The sequence below is a fragment of the Lemur catta genome, chromosome 3, assembly GCF_020740605.2.
Source record: "Lemur catta isolate mLemCat1 chromosome 3, mLemCat1.pri, whole genome shotgun sequence".
NCBI classification, from domain to species: domain Eukaryota; kingdom Metazoa; phylum Chordata; class Mammalia; order Primates; family Lemuridae; genus Lemur; species Lemur catta.
In genome coordinates this window covers 24,392,132-24,410,828 of record NC_059130.1, presented here as the reverse complement: position 1 = coordinate 24,410,828, position 18,697 = coordinate 24,392,132, and the positions used below count along the sequence as shown (strand labels likewise).

General features: G+C 37.3%; 1 protein-coding gene across 6 annotated transcripts in view; it reads right to left on the bottom strand.

The window, feature by feature from the left end:
- Positions 1 to 18,697, bottom strand: part of FCGR1A (Fc gamma receptor Ia) — a 41,639-nt gene that overhangs the window by 13,099 nt on the left and 9,843 nt on the right. For 2 of the 6 annotated variants that reach the window (XM_045544890.1, XM_045544891.1), the window contains exon 1: positions 11,321 to 11,385. The exons of 2 other annotated variants lie outside the window; for them this stretch is intronic. In XM_045544890.1, the coding sequence (XP_045400846.1) occupies positions 11,321 to 11,374 (54 nt within the window). In that variant the 5' untranslated portion in view covers positions 11,375 to 11,385. Of the gene's footprint in view, positions 1 to 10,752; positions 10,770 to 11,265; positions 11,285 to 11,320; positions 11,386 to 18,697 lie in introns of those variants that run through there. 2 more of the 6 variants (XM_045544892.1, XM_045544896.1) reach the window with 2 other exon arrangements.

The window sequence follows — 18,697 nt, the reverse complement described above, 5'->3', positions numbered from 1 at the left end:
AAATTTTATTGAATGCTTTTTCTCTATAAATTGAGATAATAATATAATTTTCCTCCTTAAATTTATTAATATAGCAAATTATATTTGTAGATTTTCTGCTATTCACAATTCTTAAATTCCCAAGTAAATCTAATTTCATCATGATTTAGCATATTTGTACAGATATTGATGAATTTTATTTGTTAATGTTTTGTACTTAAGATTAAAAATTCATAATCATTATAAATTTCACCAGAAGTTTGTCAATATTATTACCCTTTTCAAAGAACCAACTTTAGACTTTGTAGAGTCTATTTATTATATCTTGGCTTTTCTATTTTAATTATTTTTGCTCTTACCTTTATTATCTTGTTTCTTCTTTTTTAGGAATCTATTATGTCATTTTTCTAATTTCTTAAGTACCATGCTTAGGTTCTTAATTTAAACCTTTCTTCACTTCTAGTATAAGAGTTTCTTTTTTATTCTAATTATCATGATTTTAGCTGTATCCCATAATTTTGGATTTAGGATGTTTCCATTATTAATTATTTATAAATGCTGTGTTTCTATTTTTTAGTGATTCTTCTAACAGTGAATCATGCATGTTTTATATAAGAAATTATAAAGATAATTACTAGGATGAACTTTTTAGAGGAGAATTTGTTCACCACTTTCACAGAATTATTACCAAAAGTTCATGGTTGTAGAAGCTTAATGTATAGAATGTTTTCTGTAAAAGCTCTATTTTATCATCTTTCCCCTCAAAGTGTTTCAAATATTGCAAACCTATCTCTGAAGATGTTCACTATCTGCATGCTATATATATGTGTGTGTATTTATATGCCTGAATGTGCATACATATTATCAATCTTTTCAACATTGGACATGTATAAAAAATAAATTGTCTCCTTTGTGACAATCCAGAATTCCATTTCTAAGAACTTTACTCTTGGTGACACAGTTCTATCCCTTGATATTCTTGAGGATTAATCAGTGATGGGAGGAGGCAGATTGCAGTGAGGAATTATGGGGAGGGAACCTCACTGTAAGTGAAATTGATTGTTTGAAGAACATTTTACAATGCAATACTACACTTCAGCTAGAAGCTTCCACTGTAATTACCCAGCTAATGCTCCTGCCTACAGTTCTTCCAGCACACAATGCAGGCGGTAAGAAACTTTACTCTGTGATCAAGGTTTGTGGGAGTCAGACCAGTTTTTCTGAACTTTGAAAAGCTCTCAGCTCACAGAGCTACTAGGGGTGGGATAGGTGGGGATTGATGGACTTAGCAACACTTTGTCATGGGAGATAGTTATTTGCATGAAAATCTTGTGCTTTGGGAGATCAAAGGGAGCACATAACAGTGGTCCTAATCCTTGATAATTTTTGCACAATGACTTTGTACCTCAGGGTTTTATCCAGTCTATAAGGGTATAGTTGACCCTTACTCATAGTCTAACTTGTTCCTTGCCACCACAACTTAGTTTCTCTTCCTCCAATAGGCTCTAGGCTGATTCTTAGCAGGAAATGAAAACAAAACTTACTGAAAAGACAGAGTAACAAAAAAGGACAATGTTCCATCCATCTAAGCAAGGCTGGAACACTCCAGCATTTTACTTGCATAAGAACATCTTACTATCATCTCAATTTTGTACATGAGATAAATAAAGTTGAAAGAGGTAAAGTAACTTCCTCATGGTCAGAAACTTAAAAAATGGTGCAGTGAGACACAAACTAGCTCCAAGTGTTGTTTTGTGCAGTAGTGATATAATAATTATAAAATTTAACAGAAGCAGAATTATTGCTCATTGACCCTGAGTGTATTTCCCACTACACTGTACATCAGCAATCTTTCCTCAGGCAATTAGCAGCTTTATCATGTGGAAGGAGCTTAAATTCAGTAAAAAAATGTCCCCTCTTTGGGGAAAATTTTCTTTGGGGAAAATTAGTCCTTTGCAGTAGGGGTGCAGAGAGAGTCAAGAAATAAAGCATTTATATCCTCGTAGTGGCTTAGCACTTGGCAGGGGTAGTAGATGCATGTCTTCCAACTTTTCAGAGGGTGAGCACAGGCCTTTTGTAGTCAAAAGGGACATGGGGAAACATTTCTCTTTACGACTATAATTTAAAGATACTAGAGAAGAATTCAATAAAGGCCCTGTTCAAGACACAGACTGGGTCCTCTGGCCTCCCATCTTCTCACCTGACTCCATGAAGAAGCTACAGTATAGGTGTGATGCATGGTTTTGTCAAGGTTTTCTGTCCAACACTATTCTGGAAGGAAGGGGAATAGCTAGGTTTGTGTCCACTGCTGAGCCACCAAGGCCTGAATAGAATTCCTTAGCAGTCTAAGTAAGGGGATGACAAATGCTAACCCACGGAGCAATGAGGTGGTTCATAAGTTACAACTATATTCTTTCCCATTCCATTACTCACTTCTAGATCCAAGTCTTGGTTCTTTTGACTTTAGAGACATCACTGTTCCTAACATGGCCCAGTCTTCAGTGCTGTCTCTACAGTTTCAAGAACTATGGTCTATGATGCTATTGGGGTTCACAAAAATGATACTCTAAAACATGGCATTTTGACATGCCGAAGGAAGCAGCTTCAAGGTCTTTTTCTGACCTTCCCCCATCTCCTTGTCTCTTATTTTCCTGAAGCACCATGAGGGACTCTGTCTAGAATTTCCTTATCTAAAAAAGCTTCTTTCCAATAGAAATGCAACTGTCTTAAAATCTCCTCCCTAGGAATCGCATCAAATCATCAGGAAAGAGTAACCAAGAAGAGACTGGGAGTCATGATCATGCCCTGACCAACTTTTCATCTGTCTTTCTGAGGGCAGCTCTGGGAGATTACCTAGGAGGCTTTACCTGCTCACAGTGAAGTTCTGCCTCTCACCTTCCCACAAACTCCCCCAGAGCTCAGAAGAACTTTGTCCCAGGCCATTGTTCTTTGGGCTCATTCATTTCCCCTGAAAATCATTTACTCTTATACCCCTTAACTCCCCTTCCCCAATGAAGAAGGATACAAAAGCATCTGGACCTTGTTGGGTTATTGGGTAATCATTCTCCTGCAATTCCACCTTGCTATACACATTAAATAAACTTTGTATGCCTTTTCTCCTATTAATCTGTCTATTGTCAGTTCATTTTCAGGGAACCTTCAGAGGGTGGAGGGGAAGCTCTCCCTTGGCCCCCATGATGCCAAATTAAACAAATGAGATTAGCGGTCTGGGAATGCAAGGCTTCCTGGGATCATATCCTGCTTTGGTTAGGAATAGTATTACATTAGCTCAAATAGATGGATGGCAGTTGTTTAAGTTCAGAAAACACACATGCAGAAAGGCCGTTTCCTATATGCCAGATCTGGGGGACCCTCACTCCCCAAGCCAGTGAGTTTAAGGGTGATTTCTCTCTCATACACATACACTCTGAAGGAACTCAGGAAATTTCACCCCAAAATATGACTCCTTGGTATAAAGAGTATTTTGAATTAAAGGCTCTTCGAGATCAACAGGCCCTTGGAAGGGGCTTTCCCTCTATCTGCATAACCAGATCCATCAAAAGAACAGAGGACTTCCCTTCCCTGGTATCTCACTATGTTTCAGGAAAGAAAATCAAGAATGCAAACAGCCAGACCTGGCCCAAATCATTTTAAACATAATTCCTGTCTCTCAGGTTAATTTACAAGTAAATCTCTTTCCCCTCATCAATTCATTCTCCCAAGTACCTATTTGTCCTCCCCAGCAACTGTATGGGCGGCCTTCCAAAAATAATAGAAAAATACCTAATCCTACAATTTCCCCAGGAACAGTTATAGATCAATCCTATGAGTTCTCTCAATAACAGGCACCCTGCAGGAGTTCTGTTTTGCACAACTTCTGAAGAGCTGAACGAATGGAAAAGAGATGTAAATCTCTCTTTCAAAACTGTTTTTTGAGAATCTGCTTCTTTTGCAGAAGAACAAGCTACAGCTGCAACCATTATCTCCAGGAGGGAGTCGTATCTCCTGTGATAATCCCATCTCCAAGGAAGGCAGGAAACTAAGTCTTGGACTTTGACATCCTTGCAGTTTTTGTTATCTACCTGCTGCCACTTTTGTTATCAACTGACAGCTGTTACTATTTTTTTTCTCTTTGTCCCGATAAAAGTGGCAAGCCACTTGGTCTCACTGCTGGCATCTTCTTTCTTTTTCTTTGGGTTGCCATACCTTCTCTCTCTCCTCTAAGAAGTTAAAATAAATTTTACTTTTATATCTTAATCTCTGCATAAGAAATCTTTCTCCACCTAGCTTTGCACCCTAACACAACCATTTATTGCCCCTAAACAGAATTACCTCTGCTTCTCATTTTCACCTCCCCTCTAAAAGGCTGGTACAAAAATATCTGGATCCCCCTGGGATACTGAGTAATCACTCTGTGATTCTCCCCATGTACACGGTAAATAAACCTCTTTCTCTTATTTATCTGCCTTAATTGTGAGTAGATCTTTCAACAAATTTTCCGGGGGTTGGAGGAAAGGGCAAGTTTCCCCTAACCCCCACAACTGCCTACTCTCTAGTCCCTCTCCTTTCTCACTGTAGTGATTTCCATGCTTCATCTTTTGTCAAATGCACTTATTTCCATTAAATGACAAGTAATTACTGCTGGCATGAATCCTGACTGAAATAGTACTCAGTCTCTTCCTCTCCATCCCCCATCAGGTTTAGATAAAAATTCAACAATGTTTTTTAATCTCTGTGGGTTGATTAGGTGAGGTGGGAAGATGATGGAGAGATTATGGGAAAGGGAACTATGATAATGTTGCTGTATTTACTCTTGTGTTTCCCTATTTCCTTGGTCAACTCATTTCCATAAATTTCTTTAGGATCTTGTCCAAGAAGATCTCTTGGTGATTTTGAAACCACTTTTACAAATTGATAAAGGGGTGCCATGTGAGAATTGTGGTAAGGGCCTAGCTAAAAATAAGGCACAAGCCTAGCTAAAAATAATGATAATAATTAGCCCCTGTCCCCCATTTGCTTCTCTATAATTGCCACTCTGGAACCACATAGCTGGTGGTCATAAAGATTCTTAGTTTTCTCCATGGATAGCATCACCTTTTTGAAACCTAGTGGTAGTTTCTGAGAAATCTTTCAGATCCTGCATTCCGGTGAAACAGCTGAACCACCCAGACTGGTGGCCTATACTGAAGAACTGACTCAACTGGTCTCGTCACCCCCACACAAGAACCTAGTCAGCAAAGAAAAGAATTTTTACAGCCCTATGGTTCCGCCCTGAACCCAGCCAATTAGCAGACACAATTGCCTACGCAAAGTGTTGTCTCCCAACTGGGTTGTATTGTCCACTTCACAGAGAAGAGCCAATGTACTGAGACAGTCGGAATTGCAATGGAGAGAGTTTTATTCCACAGAGAGCAGAGTGGGGAGACAAGAGAAAGTTTGTCAAATTCACCTCCCCGAGAATTTGGGAGACAGGGTTTTTAAGGATAGTTTGGCAGGCAAGGGATTAGGCAATTAGGTTTGTTAATTAGAGCAAAATTATAGGGGTGTAGAAATCATCTTCTTGTGTTGTTTCAGTCTCTGGGATCACAATTACAGTTGAGTCAGTTTTTTGGAATGGGACACTGGTCTGAGTGGGTCAACCAATCTATTGGAAGGCGGGGCCTGGAAGATATCTTTAAAACTACCTTTAGGTTTCAAAAAGGTGATGTTATTTTTGGAGAAATTTAAGAATCTTTGTGGACACCAGCTATGGAGAGAAAGTTAAGAATCTTGATGGATATTAGCTAGGGGGAGAAAGTTAAGAATCTTTACAGACACCAGCTATGTGGCTCCAGAGTGGCAGTTATAGAGAAGCAAACAGAGGGACAGTGGTTAATTATTATCATTATTTTTAGCTAGGCCTGTGCCTTATTTTGAGCAAGGCTTACCACAGTTCTTTCCTTGCCCAGCTTTTTATTAATTTGTAAGTGTGGTTTCAAGTCCCCCTGGGCTTTTTACTCAGTCTCATTCCTGAGGTGTGGGCAAAATGAGAAGGGAAAGGGCAGATGACTGCTCTGGCTTCTTATGGTTGAAAAGGGATGGAGTCTGGAGTTCAGCCCAGGATAAGGAAAGCAAAACCATTTTGCAGTCATCTGCAAATATCTATGGGTGCTGGGCTTCAGACCTAAGGTTTGCATGACAAGAACATTAGTATCCTTATTTACAGCCTTAGCACAGTACCTAAGTGAACAGCAGACTATTAGATAGATAATACCTAGCTTCAGGAGCCCCTGTAGAACTGATCTGAAGTTCTGGAGAATGCAAGTGAATAATCCCCCAAACCAGTCAGGTGTAGGGTCACTAGTAGAGCCCCATTGTAGCCACACAACTTGTTGGGAATTTCTCTTTTCAGGTTTCAACTTTTCCTGAGGTACAGTAGGTAGTGTTTAATACTGCATAGAGTCTCCTTTGTTTAGCCAACAGGAAATCTAACACTGCCTGATTACCCAAGACTACTTGGGCTAGCAAGTTGAGGGACCTCTGTTGAGCCCTAAGGCTTTTTGCAGTTTCTTCTGTGATCAGCCCTAGAGTCACAGACAGACTTCTAATTGTGTCTCTGTTGGCATATACTCTGTCTATGGAAACTAGTATTTCTAGCAGGCTTTTCTACTAGGTGTCCTGGTATCTTTCTGGCAACCCTCTGTTAAGAGGTCCATGGGGAACTTTATCTGGAGAATTGTAGCCAGGAGAGAACTCAGGATTCAGTCCAAATTGTAGGCAAATATCAAAAACTCAAAAACAGTGGACAAGACTAGAATCTAATAACAGGTGTACTATAGTTTTTTATTTCTGAACCATATTTTTTTCTCTTTCCGGTTTCCCATTTTTATCAAAGACGAATCATAGTAGGATCAATTTACTTGCTAGAATAAACTTTACTCATTATGTTTGGCTTGATTATTTGCATAAAGTGCAGTAAGAATAATTATTAGCTACATAGGCTTTTCTTTCTTTTAAAATTGGCTTTGCTGGAACTTTTTCATAAGGAATCTCAGGTTAGACTTGAAAGCCTCTCAAGTCAAGCCAAGGATTTATCCATGCCATTAGGTACCTGTATGAATTGGGTAAATTCCTCTTTTCTTGAGGTCCCAAAGTAACTGGGGGTTCCTAGACCTGTCAGAAAGTGACATTCTTTACTAACCACAGATCAGGAAATGTTATTGATAAGGTACCTGGCCAGTTTTTCAAAGGGCTTTTTATCAGCCTTATATAGTCAACCTTAATTCCTTAATGCAGTCTGAGCACCTCTGAAAATATGCCATTCCAGTCAAAGTCTTGGTAAAATAATGAGTGTCTTCCATTGTGTCCTATTATAGAAGAAAACAGATTCTTATTGAACTTATGCAAATAATAATATCGCCACAATTTAAGAATACTCACAAATAGTTTTCAAATTTTGGAGAAATCAAGTAGAGAGAAAAACAAATGCTTCAAATTTTGCTTACAAATATATTCTTTGTTGTAAGCTATAAATAGCTCAAAAGAAGGAGAAATGTTTTCTTGACTTCTAGAAAGCAAAATACAAAAAAAGAATCCACAATGTTTCAAACAAATGGTCATAAAAATATTTAGTTCGGCCTTATGTAATTAATTTCTGTTCTGTTCAATGTTGATTTAGTGATACTCATGGACATATCACCATTCTAATTAAAGTTCTGGAAGTTTGTTTTGTTTTAATTTGATGGTATATAATCTCCAAAGTTATCAGAAACCTGTATTCAAGAGAACTTGTTAGTCCTTTCCATGACTTTCCTTAAAGAAGCAAACTTTGGACTTAGCCAGTTTAAAGAACCACTTTCTGAGATGAATCAAAGTAAAATAATAATTGTCTATGGATGACAAAAGTCTTAGCCTAGCCATGGTTAAAGAGACAATTGACAAACAAAGTTGGTTATTTTTGTGGCCTATGGCAATTTAACATAATAACCATAATCATTACTGATAACATACACCAAGACATATCAATATTTTATAATATTGGAACATATGTTAATAACATGCTTATACAAATATAATCCAAAGAAAGTTAAACACCATTTCATATTTGACAATGCTTCCCATATGGTTTTAACATGCCAAATAAGTCTAATATGTCTGTCTTAGACCTTCAGTGGCTCTAATATATAAAAAGCTAGTTTGAGGTCAAAAGGCTGCATTTAGAATTTGGATTTTGGAAAGTTTGTCAAACATCAAAGGCTTAAAACATTTGTTCAAATATAATCACAAGCCACTATAAAATAATGGTCATTTATTTAACCAAGAGTGATAGCCATCAAAAGATTCTAAAGGCGATATAAGAAGTTATATGGGTGTAAACTTTAATCCTTTCAAAGTTTAATTTTTCTAGTTAGTCAAAACCTAATAAAGAGAACACAGGGATTACCTTATAAAGCATAAAATCTTTGCTTCTTTTAGGCCAATTGCCAAAAAAGTAAAGAAAATCCTTCTGTAGTGCGATTTTTAATTTAAAAAAAGGAAACAAGTTATAGAATCAAAATGTGTACATCATGTAACTTCATTAAGAGCAAATTAATATTTTAAGAAAACTTTGTTTTAACTAAAATTTTTCTTTTTAATTATAGCCAACTGCATCACATACAAAACTCCTTCATAAATTTCCTTTATAAACTTTATCCCAACCTGCATGGACCTTCTACAAAACATGCCTAAAGACTTTCTCTTTTGTCCTTACTTTCTCTTTTCCTAAATAACCAGTCATTTTAGGACAAAAATTCCATACATTATCCTTTCTTTACAATATTATTCTCCTTTCTGTTTAATCTTTCTTACCAAAAATATATTTCTATATTCATTGCCTTGGTACATGTCTTTCTCTTACTCACTAGTTACTTTCTATTTTGTTTTTATTTTCTTTCTAAATCCCTATTTTGATTAAACCTTTAAATAACCTCTGAATTAGACAAAAATTACATATATATTTAATAAGAACACATTTTACACTTCTTTTATAATTTGTTATTAAAAATGTATCATTTTCACACTTTATATATGCAATCACATGTATTGACTAGAATTCTTACTCTCAGTAACTTTAAATTTTAGTGAAAGCAAACTTAAGAAGCAGCTGCTGGTCTAAACACTGAGAACATGTTCTCAGGCCTCACCATGGCCACCTACCTAGACCCCAGAATCTGGAGGCTCAAAACCAAAAACATAAGCTAATGGTCAAATCCAGCAAGATTTAAAAATATTACAGAAGCAGCAGTTTTATGACCTTAAAACATTTCAACTCTGATAACAGTTTTAAAACCAGTTTTATTTATCAAAGATTACCAAAGTCACATGAACTAAAATGCATTTGAGTTCTTTCTTATTTTCCTAATAAAATATTTGATGTAAGCACTTACTTTTTTTAAAAGCCAATGAATTAGAGCTCTTTTACATATTTTAGTAGTGAAATATCACATACTCATGACATATATAGACACATGTACATACAGACATACAGACAGAAGCAGAATTTTTATTTGCCTGCTTTTAAATAATATATATATTTATTCAGACTATCAATCTTTTAATTACCTATTTTACTGTTCTAAGCAATTGTTACCTAGGCAACAATTTGCCTTTTAAGAAGATGACCCTTAGGTGAGACAGGGCAGAAAATTTATATTTCAAAAGCACAGAGCTAGGGCTTTATACCTAAATATTGTACCGTCAGTTGCTCATACCAAGTAAAAAGGTTGTGTGCAAAGTTTCAGTTCATAAGATATCCATGGCTGGGCACGGTGGCTCATGCCTGTAATCCTAGCACTCTAGGAGGCCGAGGCAGGAGGATCGTTTGAGCTCAGGAGTTTGAGACCAGCCTGAGCAAGAGCGAGACCCCATCTCTACTAAAAATAGAAAGAAATTATATGGACACCTAAAAATATATATAAAAAAATTAGCCGGGCACAGTGGCACATGCCTGTAGTCCCAGCTACTTGGGAGGCTGAGGCAGGAGGATTGCTTGAGCCCAGGAGTTTGAGGTTGCTGTGAGATAGGCTGACGCCACGGCACTCTAGCCTGGGCAACAGAGTAAGACTCTGTCTCAAAAAAAAAAAGATAAGATATCCAGAAAAAGTACCCTAAACAAAGGTGAGACTTGTCATGTAAGACTTTCTAGTGACTCAATATTTCCTCTCAGACACTCTTATAAACATAAATTTCCTTTTTTATAGATATAAAAGGACTTCAAGATACCCAATTAAGGGCCAGGAGCAGTGGCTCATGCCTGTAATTCCAGCACTTTGGGATTAGATGGTGGGAGCACCATCTAAGGCCAAGAGTCTGAAACCAATCTAAGCAACAAAGCAAGACCCGTTTTCCACAAAAAGATTAAAAAAATCAGCTGGGTGTGGTGGCACATGCCTACAGTCCCAGCCACCTTGGAGGTTGAGGCAAGAGGATCACCTGAGCCCAGGAGTTTGAGGCTGCAGTGAGCCATGACGACGCCACTGCAAATGTGCCACACAGAAATCTCTGTATATTCTTGAAAGCTAGAGTTCACACCCCCTGTAATATTGCCATTTACTGGCAGTTTATGCCTTACCCAGTCAAACATTTGAGGCCTCTAACTGGATCCAAGCCAGCTAATTATCCGATCCAATCTGATCCCAGACCCAGTACAGTTTCTATTGTAACTTTCAAATCAGTTAGCATCAAAAATTTGCTCAGACTCAGAGCGATCAAAACACAGATCTGTGGAGCTTCAGAATCCGAGAGAGAACTTACCCACACGCCCTAGTAATGGGCACAACCTGGCAGGCACCTTGCTTACCCACTTGGTGCTCCTGGGGGTTCTCTGCGAGCTCTCTTTCAGAACCCACTTCTGACAAATTAAATTTAATGGAGTTTAACTGAGCAAAGAACAATCCAGAGATTGGGCAGCTGAACCAGAATAAGTTCAGAGAGACTCCAGTGCTGCCACATAGAGAAGATGCATAGACGGTAGAGTTAAGCATTTGCCTTGAACGACTGGCTGCCTTTGCTTGGCCAAGACTCAGCGATGGGCAAAAACGAAGGAGTAGAGAGGAATGAAAGTAAATGGAGCCAACTCTAGCCAGGACAAATAGCTAATATTTTTGCTTTTGAATGTTTTAACTAAAGTACCCTTCTAAGCTGAACCAATAAGCCTTAACCCAGGTTATAGCTTGATCAAGGAAGCAAGAGATGTCTCCAGAAAGGTAGAAAACAGTTTATGAGATTCAGAAAGTCATAAAACAGCTCAAAGAAAGGAAGTCTCACTAGCATCAACAACGGCCAAAGTTACACAAATCCTAAGCCAGAAGAAGTTCATTACCTGCCCAGGAGTCAAACCTAGGCTGGCAAGATGAAAGCACAGAACTTTAAACATTAGGCTAAAAGGTAAACTGGCTTTTCCTGTTCCTCCTGCAACGGTAGGTAGTCTTCAAAGGCTTTTTATCTTTGTTTTAGACCAGGTATTTCCTGTTTAATATTGTCAGGAGAATTTTTAAGGCTAGCCATGAAATTGCTACATGTTCTTTTTTTTAGTTATGATTTTTTTCATAAATACAAATAAGACAATTGTTTAGAAAAAGAGATCTCTAAAATCTATTTTTTTAAATTGCTTTAATTTAAAGGATCAATTTTTGGCCATTAGCTTTTAACAAAGTACTTATTTTAAAGTAGATATCAAAGCAAAAAGGTCTTTTAAGCATGAATTATTAATAAACATTTTAAGAGTACTCCTCCAGATGGGCCCCCCTATTCTTCATCTAATGGGGAGAAAGTTCTCCAAAACAAGGCTTTTCCTATAATATAGCTCCTAGACAGACTCCATACTCTCCATCCAATTGGGGAGCAATCTCCCCCAGACAAGACTGTTCCTATACCATAGGGAAAGCCAAACAAGATTCACGAAGGAGCCAGAATGCCTCCAGAGAGGCCAAAGAATCTGGAGAAGAAAGGAGAAGTTGTACCGGCTTTGAGTACTCATCAGGACATCCAAACAAGACTCGCTCAGAAGGAGCCGAAAGGTTTCCAAAGAAATCAATCAATCAGGAGAAGGAAGGAGGTTGCTGGGTGTTTTGATCACTCACTAAAGATGTCTTCTAGTTCTAGAAACCGTTTCTACACCACAAACAGATCCAAGCACCATGGGTCGACAATGTCCCACCAGGAGAGATGGTGCCAGAGATGGCCTTCATCCGAGGGGACTGAGCGGCCTCTAGGGTACACTTCTAAATCTGTGCCCCTGGCAAGAGGTCACTGAACCTTGAGCAAGTGCTCTTGTGGGCAATCTCTGATGACCTGAGCCCCAATTTTTTACTGCCCAACCAGGTTGTATTGCTCACTGCACAGAGAAGAGTCAATGTACTGAGACAGTTGTGTTTGCAATGGAGAAAGAATTTTATTCTGCAGAGAGCAGAACGGGGAGACAGGAGAAAGTTTCTCAAATTCACCTTCCAGAGAATTTGGGAGACAGGGTTTTTAAAAATAGTTTGGCAGGCAAGGGATTAAGTGATTAGGTAGTTAGGTTTGTTAATTAAGGCAAAATTATAGGGGTGTAGAAATCATCTTCTTGTGTTGTTTCAGTCCCTGAGGTCACAATTTCAGCTGAGTTGGTTTCTTGGTATGGGACACTGGTCTGAGTGGGTCGACCAATCTACTGGAAGGCGGGGCCTGGGAGATATCTTAAAAACTACTTTTAGTTTTCAAGAAGGTGATGTTATCTGTGGAGAAATTTAGCAATCTTTATGGACACCAGCTGTGGGGAGAAAATTAAGAATCTTTATGGACACAAGCTGTGTGGCTCTGGAGTGGCAATTATAGAGAAGCAAACAAGTGGACAGTGGCTAATTATTATCATTATTTTTAGCTAGGCCCTTACCACAATTATCACCTTGCACCCTTTTTAATTAATTTGTAAGAGCAGTGTGAGGAGGAAGCTCTATGGCTAGTGCATGCTCCAGCGCAGGCTTTGGAAATGGGAAGAAAAGGTGAGTGGCAGGGAGCAGGGGAGACATGTTCTTTATTGTCAGGGGAGATAGAGCAGTGGCGAAAAGCACAGCGGAGAACATGGCAAGTGCTTATATATATGGCTCTGAACAATAGTGGCAACATGCCATGGGAAAGCTTGATCACAGGGGTTCACATAGGACATAACACCTTGATTACATAAGTGTGCTGACTCATGCCTCCCTAGAAGGCCGGCTAGTTGGGGGCTGGGTGGGGAAAAAACACTGTGGCAGTCGTCTTAGTTTGGCCTAAGAAACCTGTTGCTTATACAGATGCATTTTCCCTTACAGGCAGTTTCAAATCTGTCTTTAAAAACCCTGTCTCCCGAATTCTCAGGGAGGTGGATCTGAGAAATTTCCCACGTCTCCCCATTTATCGCTACGTGGATTAAACTCTTTCTCTGCTGAAAACTCTGCTGTCTCAGTGCATTGGCTTCCTCTTGGGCAGTGGACAAATGCATCTGGTTGGGTGGCAAAAATTTTTTCACCCTACTCCTTTTCTATGTTACTGCTCCTATTTGTACAGAGCTTGGACTACCTTATCATTTGTTCTCTTTTATAGTCTACTTGTTATATACATGATATATTTACTTCCCTAATTGGAATGCAAACATTTTTAGAGGAGGAGTTGTTGCTCCTGCTTAATTTGTATCTTGCTTTACAAAGACACTCAGATAATCAATAAGTGCTTGATAATGAATATATAAATAAATATATAATTGATCAGCATTTTCTCTCCGTCTTTGCATATCCTGAGAATAGCTTATATCCAAAATTAGAAGTATGGAACTTATTAGACTGTCTCTTGGCAGTTTCCGGATTTATGTGCCTTATATACAAATATTTTCTTATTGACTTTAATTTATGGTTGAAAATCTTATCACTAAGTGAAAATATGTTAAGTGAAAAAATTTTCTATTATTTTAATGGAAAAAATTGATCCAAGATACCCAACAGATAGAAAACATATAGATTAAACAAACTAAATTTATACAAATAATAAACAAAAATTAAATAATACAGTTTTACATATGAAGATTTATTGTATTCACCAAAGGAGCAAGAGAAGACTTGGTTGTGGGTGATGATCAGTGGAGGAAGGGTGGGAGGGGGTTATTCTTTTAAAGTTAGTGAAGATTCAGTGCCAGGCAGGCATTCAATATCGGATTTAAAGCCATTAATAATTTCCTTTTTCTTAAGACTTTCAACAAATAAAAGCCAATCATAGAACGCTTTATACCACACTGAAATGGTGGTCATGTACAGCAGATTGAAGAGTCATAGAAGATACAACCCTGTCATTCCACTTGCTTGGCATGTGTATGAAAAACATAGTATTTTGGGTTCATCAAAACACGTCATGCAAGTTAAAATTGTTTCACATGATATTCTCTGATGAGAAACGGTCATGTCAGGTAAATTGGTGAGTAGTACTGTGTCATTCAGGGTTTAAATAGGAAAAGAGATAGTATACCAGAGATAATTTAATACAGAGAATTAAACAGGTATTGGCAGCTTGAAAAGGCAAAAGGGGGAACTGATGTAATATAGAGATAGTAACTACAGGAAGCAGTTATCAACCCTAGGGTTGGGGGAACAAAGGTAAGAGGCTTGGGTTGTTAGAACTTGGTAACTTGGATGAAGGCCTCCCCTCCACTGCCCCCCCAACCTGAGCATCTGACTTCTGAGGAGGTTGCCAGTGCCTTAAGAACTCAAAGGAAGTACCTTGGGGAGTAGGAGCTCAGACTCTGAAGAGGGGGTGCCTACTGGCTAATGCTGGTGGCTATGAAGGGGTGCAATGAAGATGGCTCTGGGATTGTAAAAAAAAGACAAAACAAAAACAAGAAAGAAACTGGAAATAACTGCTATTCTCAGGATAGAAAAATCATTGCTGGGGGAATGCTGATGCAAACAAGAAGCAAAACAGGAAGCAGCAGGTCCCTGATCCCTCCCCCAGCCTCTCAGTCTCCTTTTAATATCCCTTGTTGACAGAAAGTAATAAAGCCAGCAAGTGAAAAAAGATGTGGTTTGCAAAGTCCTCACCTTAGCATCAAAAAGCAGATTACAGAGGGAGAGTCTCCTCCTTAGCCACTTCCCTACATACCCTTCTACACAGTTTCTTTGCTTGAAACCATAATGACAAGATATAATTTCTTAGAGCATATTTATTTTATTTATTTTGGGGTGAGAATCATTATACTAAAAAAATAAAATAAAAAAGAAGTGTTACAAAAAGTAGTATAACATTTTAATAGCCATTATGGCAAAAAGTCATTAATTGAATAGTTATTATGTGAGAGGATCAGGAACTGAAAATCAACACTCACTAAGGACGTGATATAAAGAAACTTTCCAGGAAGCCATATAGTCATTATTTATGAATAGAGGAAGCCTGAGACCTAAGAACAGGAACTGGTCCACAGGGGTGATCTGAAGCAGTATCTTTTTAAAGACAAAACACCCTTCTCCAGGCTTAACAGAGCTTAAAGGGTGAGAACTAGGAAAAGAAGAATGTCTCCGGGATTTTAGCTAATATCCACTTTCATGGACACCCCTACAATCCAACTTTCATTTATTCCTTCATTTAATTAATATATATTGAGTATATATAATGTTCTAGGCACAGGAGATACAATGGTGAATGAGACTTAAGTTCACCTTCTCATGGAACTTACTTTTTAGTGAGAGAGTAAAACAATTAATATATAAAAAGTAAACACGTAAAGCCAAAATAAAAAACTCAAGTAGTGGTAAGTGCTATAAAGGAAAATAAACAGAATTAATGGACAGAGAACAGAAATTCAAACTAACCAATAATACGGGAGATGCAAATGAAGACAATTAATGTCTTTTTCACTCCCCAGATTGGCAAAAGTAATAATTATTGATAATATCCAGTTGGAAAGAATGAAATAAAATGGATACTTTCGTACACTGTCAATAGGAGCAAATTGGTAAAGCCTTTTGGGGGGAGACAGGTTATTTAGTCATATATAAACAAATTTGAATTTTGCCTAGTAGGTTAACATATTAAGATTCAATCATATGAAATTGACAATATTTGACAAATTTTGGTCTAAAAAAAGTACTTAAAGATAGATCAAAAGAAATGATCCATAATGAAACACTAAAAGAAAAAAAAGTGAAATGTTTACAAAATTTCAAGATCATGTGGGTCACAAGGGAACTGAGCCAGACCATAATTTATTTTTCATTTTGGTAGCTTCATTGCTAGAGGCTCTCTGTTATCTACTGATTAGGTAAGGCAAGAATTTCCCTCCTACATAGGCCACAAGGGGTGGATCACATAATTTTAATTGTTTAATTGTTCCTTATGCCTATTTTTCTAGGACAGTTGAAGTACATATGGAGCCACCCTGGCTTAGAAACTCTATGTCTCACAAGAGCCATTATCTCTTGTAAGAACTTAATAAAATAGCTTCCAATGTCCATGCAAGGTGTATGCAAGTTACAAGGGTCACTGCATTCAGAGAAGCTCATAGTATGGCTTCTCACTAGGTACTTATTAGTTTTGCCAGTCCAGGTGTAGTCCATCAGTCAGGAATCCTTTTTTATCATATACAATGTTGCTTAGTAATATAGTTGACATTTATACTTAAAAGGTTCCAGGAAGACAGAGCTAGAAAGTTAATCAAAGGCTAAATTATCATGCAGAAAGGAAAAGAATTTTGTTAACATTTTACATCCAAATTGGAAACTACAAAAAATGACAGGACAGATTTAGAGAGAGTCAAATAGAAATTCTGAAATGAAATAAAATAAACAAAGTTAAGAACTCAGTGGAAGAGTATAACAGAACAGTCACAGCTTTGAAAAGATTAGTAAAGTGGGAAATGTGAAAGAAAAAGAATTCAGAATGTAGAAAAAGGAGAAAAGATAATATTAAACACACACACACACACAATTAAAAATGTAGTAGATAACATGATAATCATAATTCACAGATTCAACGAAGTCTAGAAGGCCAAGAGAAATAAGGGAAATCCATACCTAGAGACATCATAGTAAATCTGAAGAAAATCAAAAACATAGACAAAAATAGTCCAAAAAAAAAAGAGAAAAAACAACAAAAGCCACACTCAGAGAAGAAAGAGAGATTATATTCAAATCAGGTGCAGTTAGATAACTGACTTCTGAAAAGCAAAATCAAATGCAAATATCTTCAATAAACTGGGGAAAAAAACTGCCTCCTAGAATTCTATACTTAGTAAAAACAATCTTCAAAAATTAAAGCAAAATAAAGACACTTTCAGAGAAAAAGATCTGAAACAGTTCTTCACTAGCAGACCAACACAAAAGGAAGTTCTAAATGTTTCTCAGGCAGAAGGAAAATGATTCCATATAGAAAGACAGAGACACAGAAAGAAATGCAGAGCAAGATAGTAGTAAATATGTTGGTAAATCTAAATTAACATTAACCATATGAAAATATGTGAATAGTCTTCTGGGGTTTAAAAATACTTAGACCTATAAGAAATGATAACAGCATATATAACAAGTAAGACTAAATGGAATAAAAGTATTCCAAGGTCTTCAGATTATCCAGGATGAGGATAAGGATATTCATTATTTCTATGCTTTTAAAAATTAACCACTAAAAGAATAGAAGGAAAGTGAAATACAATTAACAATAAGGAAGGAAAAAATTGAAGCAAAGGGTATAAAATAAAAAATATAATGTTATAATAGTTAAAAAATAACCAATCCAAAATAGACACACACACACACACACAAAGAAATGGAAACATAGAACAAGGAAGACAACAGGAAAAAATACAGATGGTATGTTTAAAAGTAATATATATCAGCAATCACATTAAATATAAGTGGACCAAATTATTTAGTAAAAAAATAAGTATTGCTAGAGTAGATTTAAAAATTAATTATATGCTGTGTTTAGGAGTCATACCTAAACCAGAAAGTGACAAAAAGTTTGGAAGCAAAAGGTGAGAAAAAGAGCTTGATTGAAAATATTAACCAAAAGGTTGCTATATTAATAGACTTTAAGGTAAAGAGCGTGATTCTAGAATATATCTCCTGTGGAATATAATCATCCCTTTCTAAATACCTTTTTTGCTGATTGGTTATCATGGGTAACGATATATAAATTAATCTCTATGAGCCATTTGGTTAGACAAAGAGCTTTGATATTTTCTTTATTTTCTTCACTTTCAACTATAAAGATATAATAATGTCATCAATCTTTAAATATTCCTTATCTTTAAACTTTTTGTATGAGTGATTATTATCATGTTATAATTTAGGGTGATCCTCATGCCACACCCTGCCCTGAGGTCAGAACTTCCCTCTGCAAATCCCAAGTTTTTAACTGCCTGGTGGGAGACTATAGGAAAGAACCCAGGATGGCACTGCCTCTGGCACAGGGATGGATGCTGGTACCAAACATCTTGCCTCTCTTGCCCATATTTCTGCTGCTCTTTTGTCTCTGCCTCCCACGGTGTATCGAATGCTCATGTATGTGGCTCCTCTGATGCCAATTGCCTCCCTTATCTCTCGACCCACAGCAGGAGATATTTGGAACAGAACAGTCTTCACTACTCCGTCAAACTTCCAACATCCTCCCCGCCCCACTTCATTTTGACTCCTTAGAACATCAAGACTGGTGATAACCATTGCCCTGCCATTTCTGTTTTGGTATCACCTAACTTACTTATCTT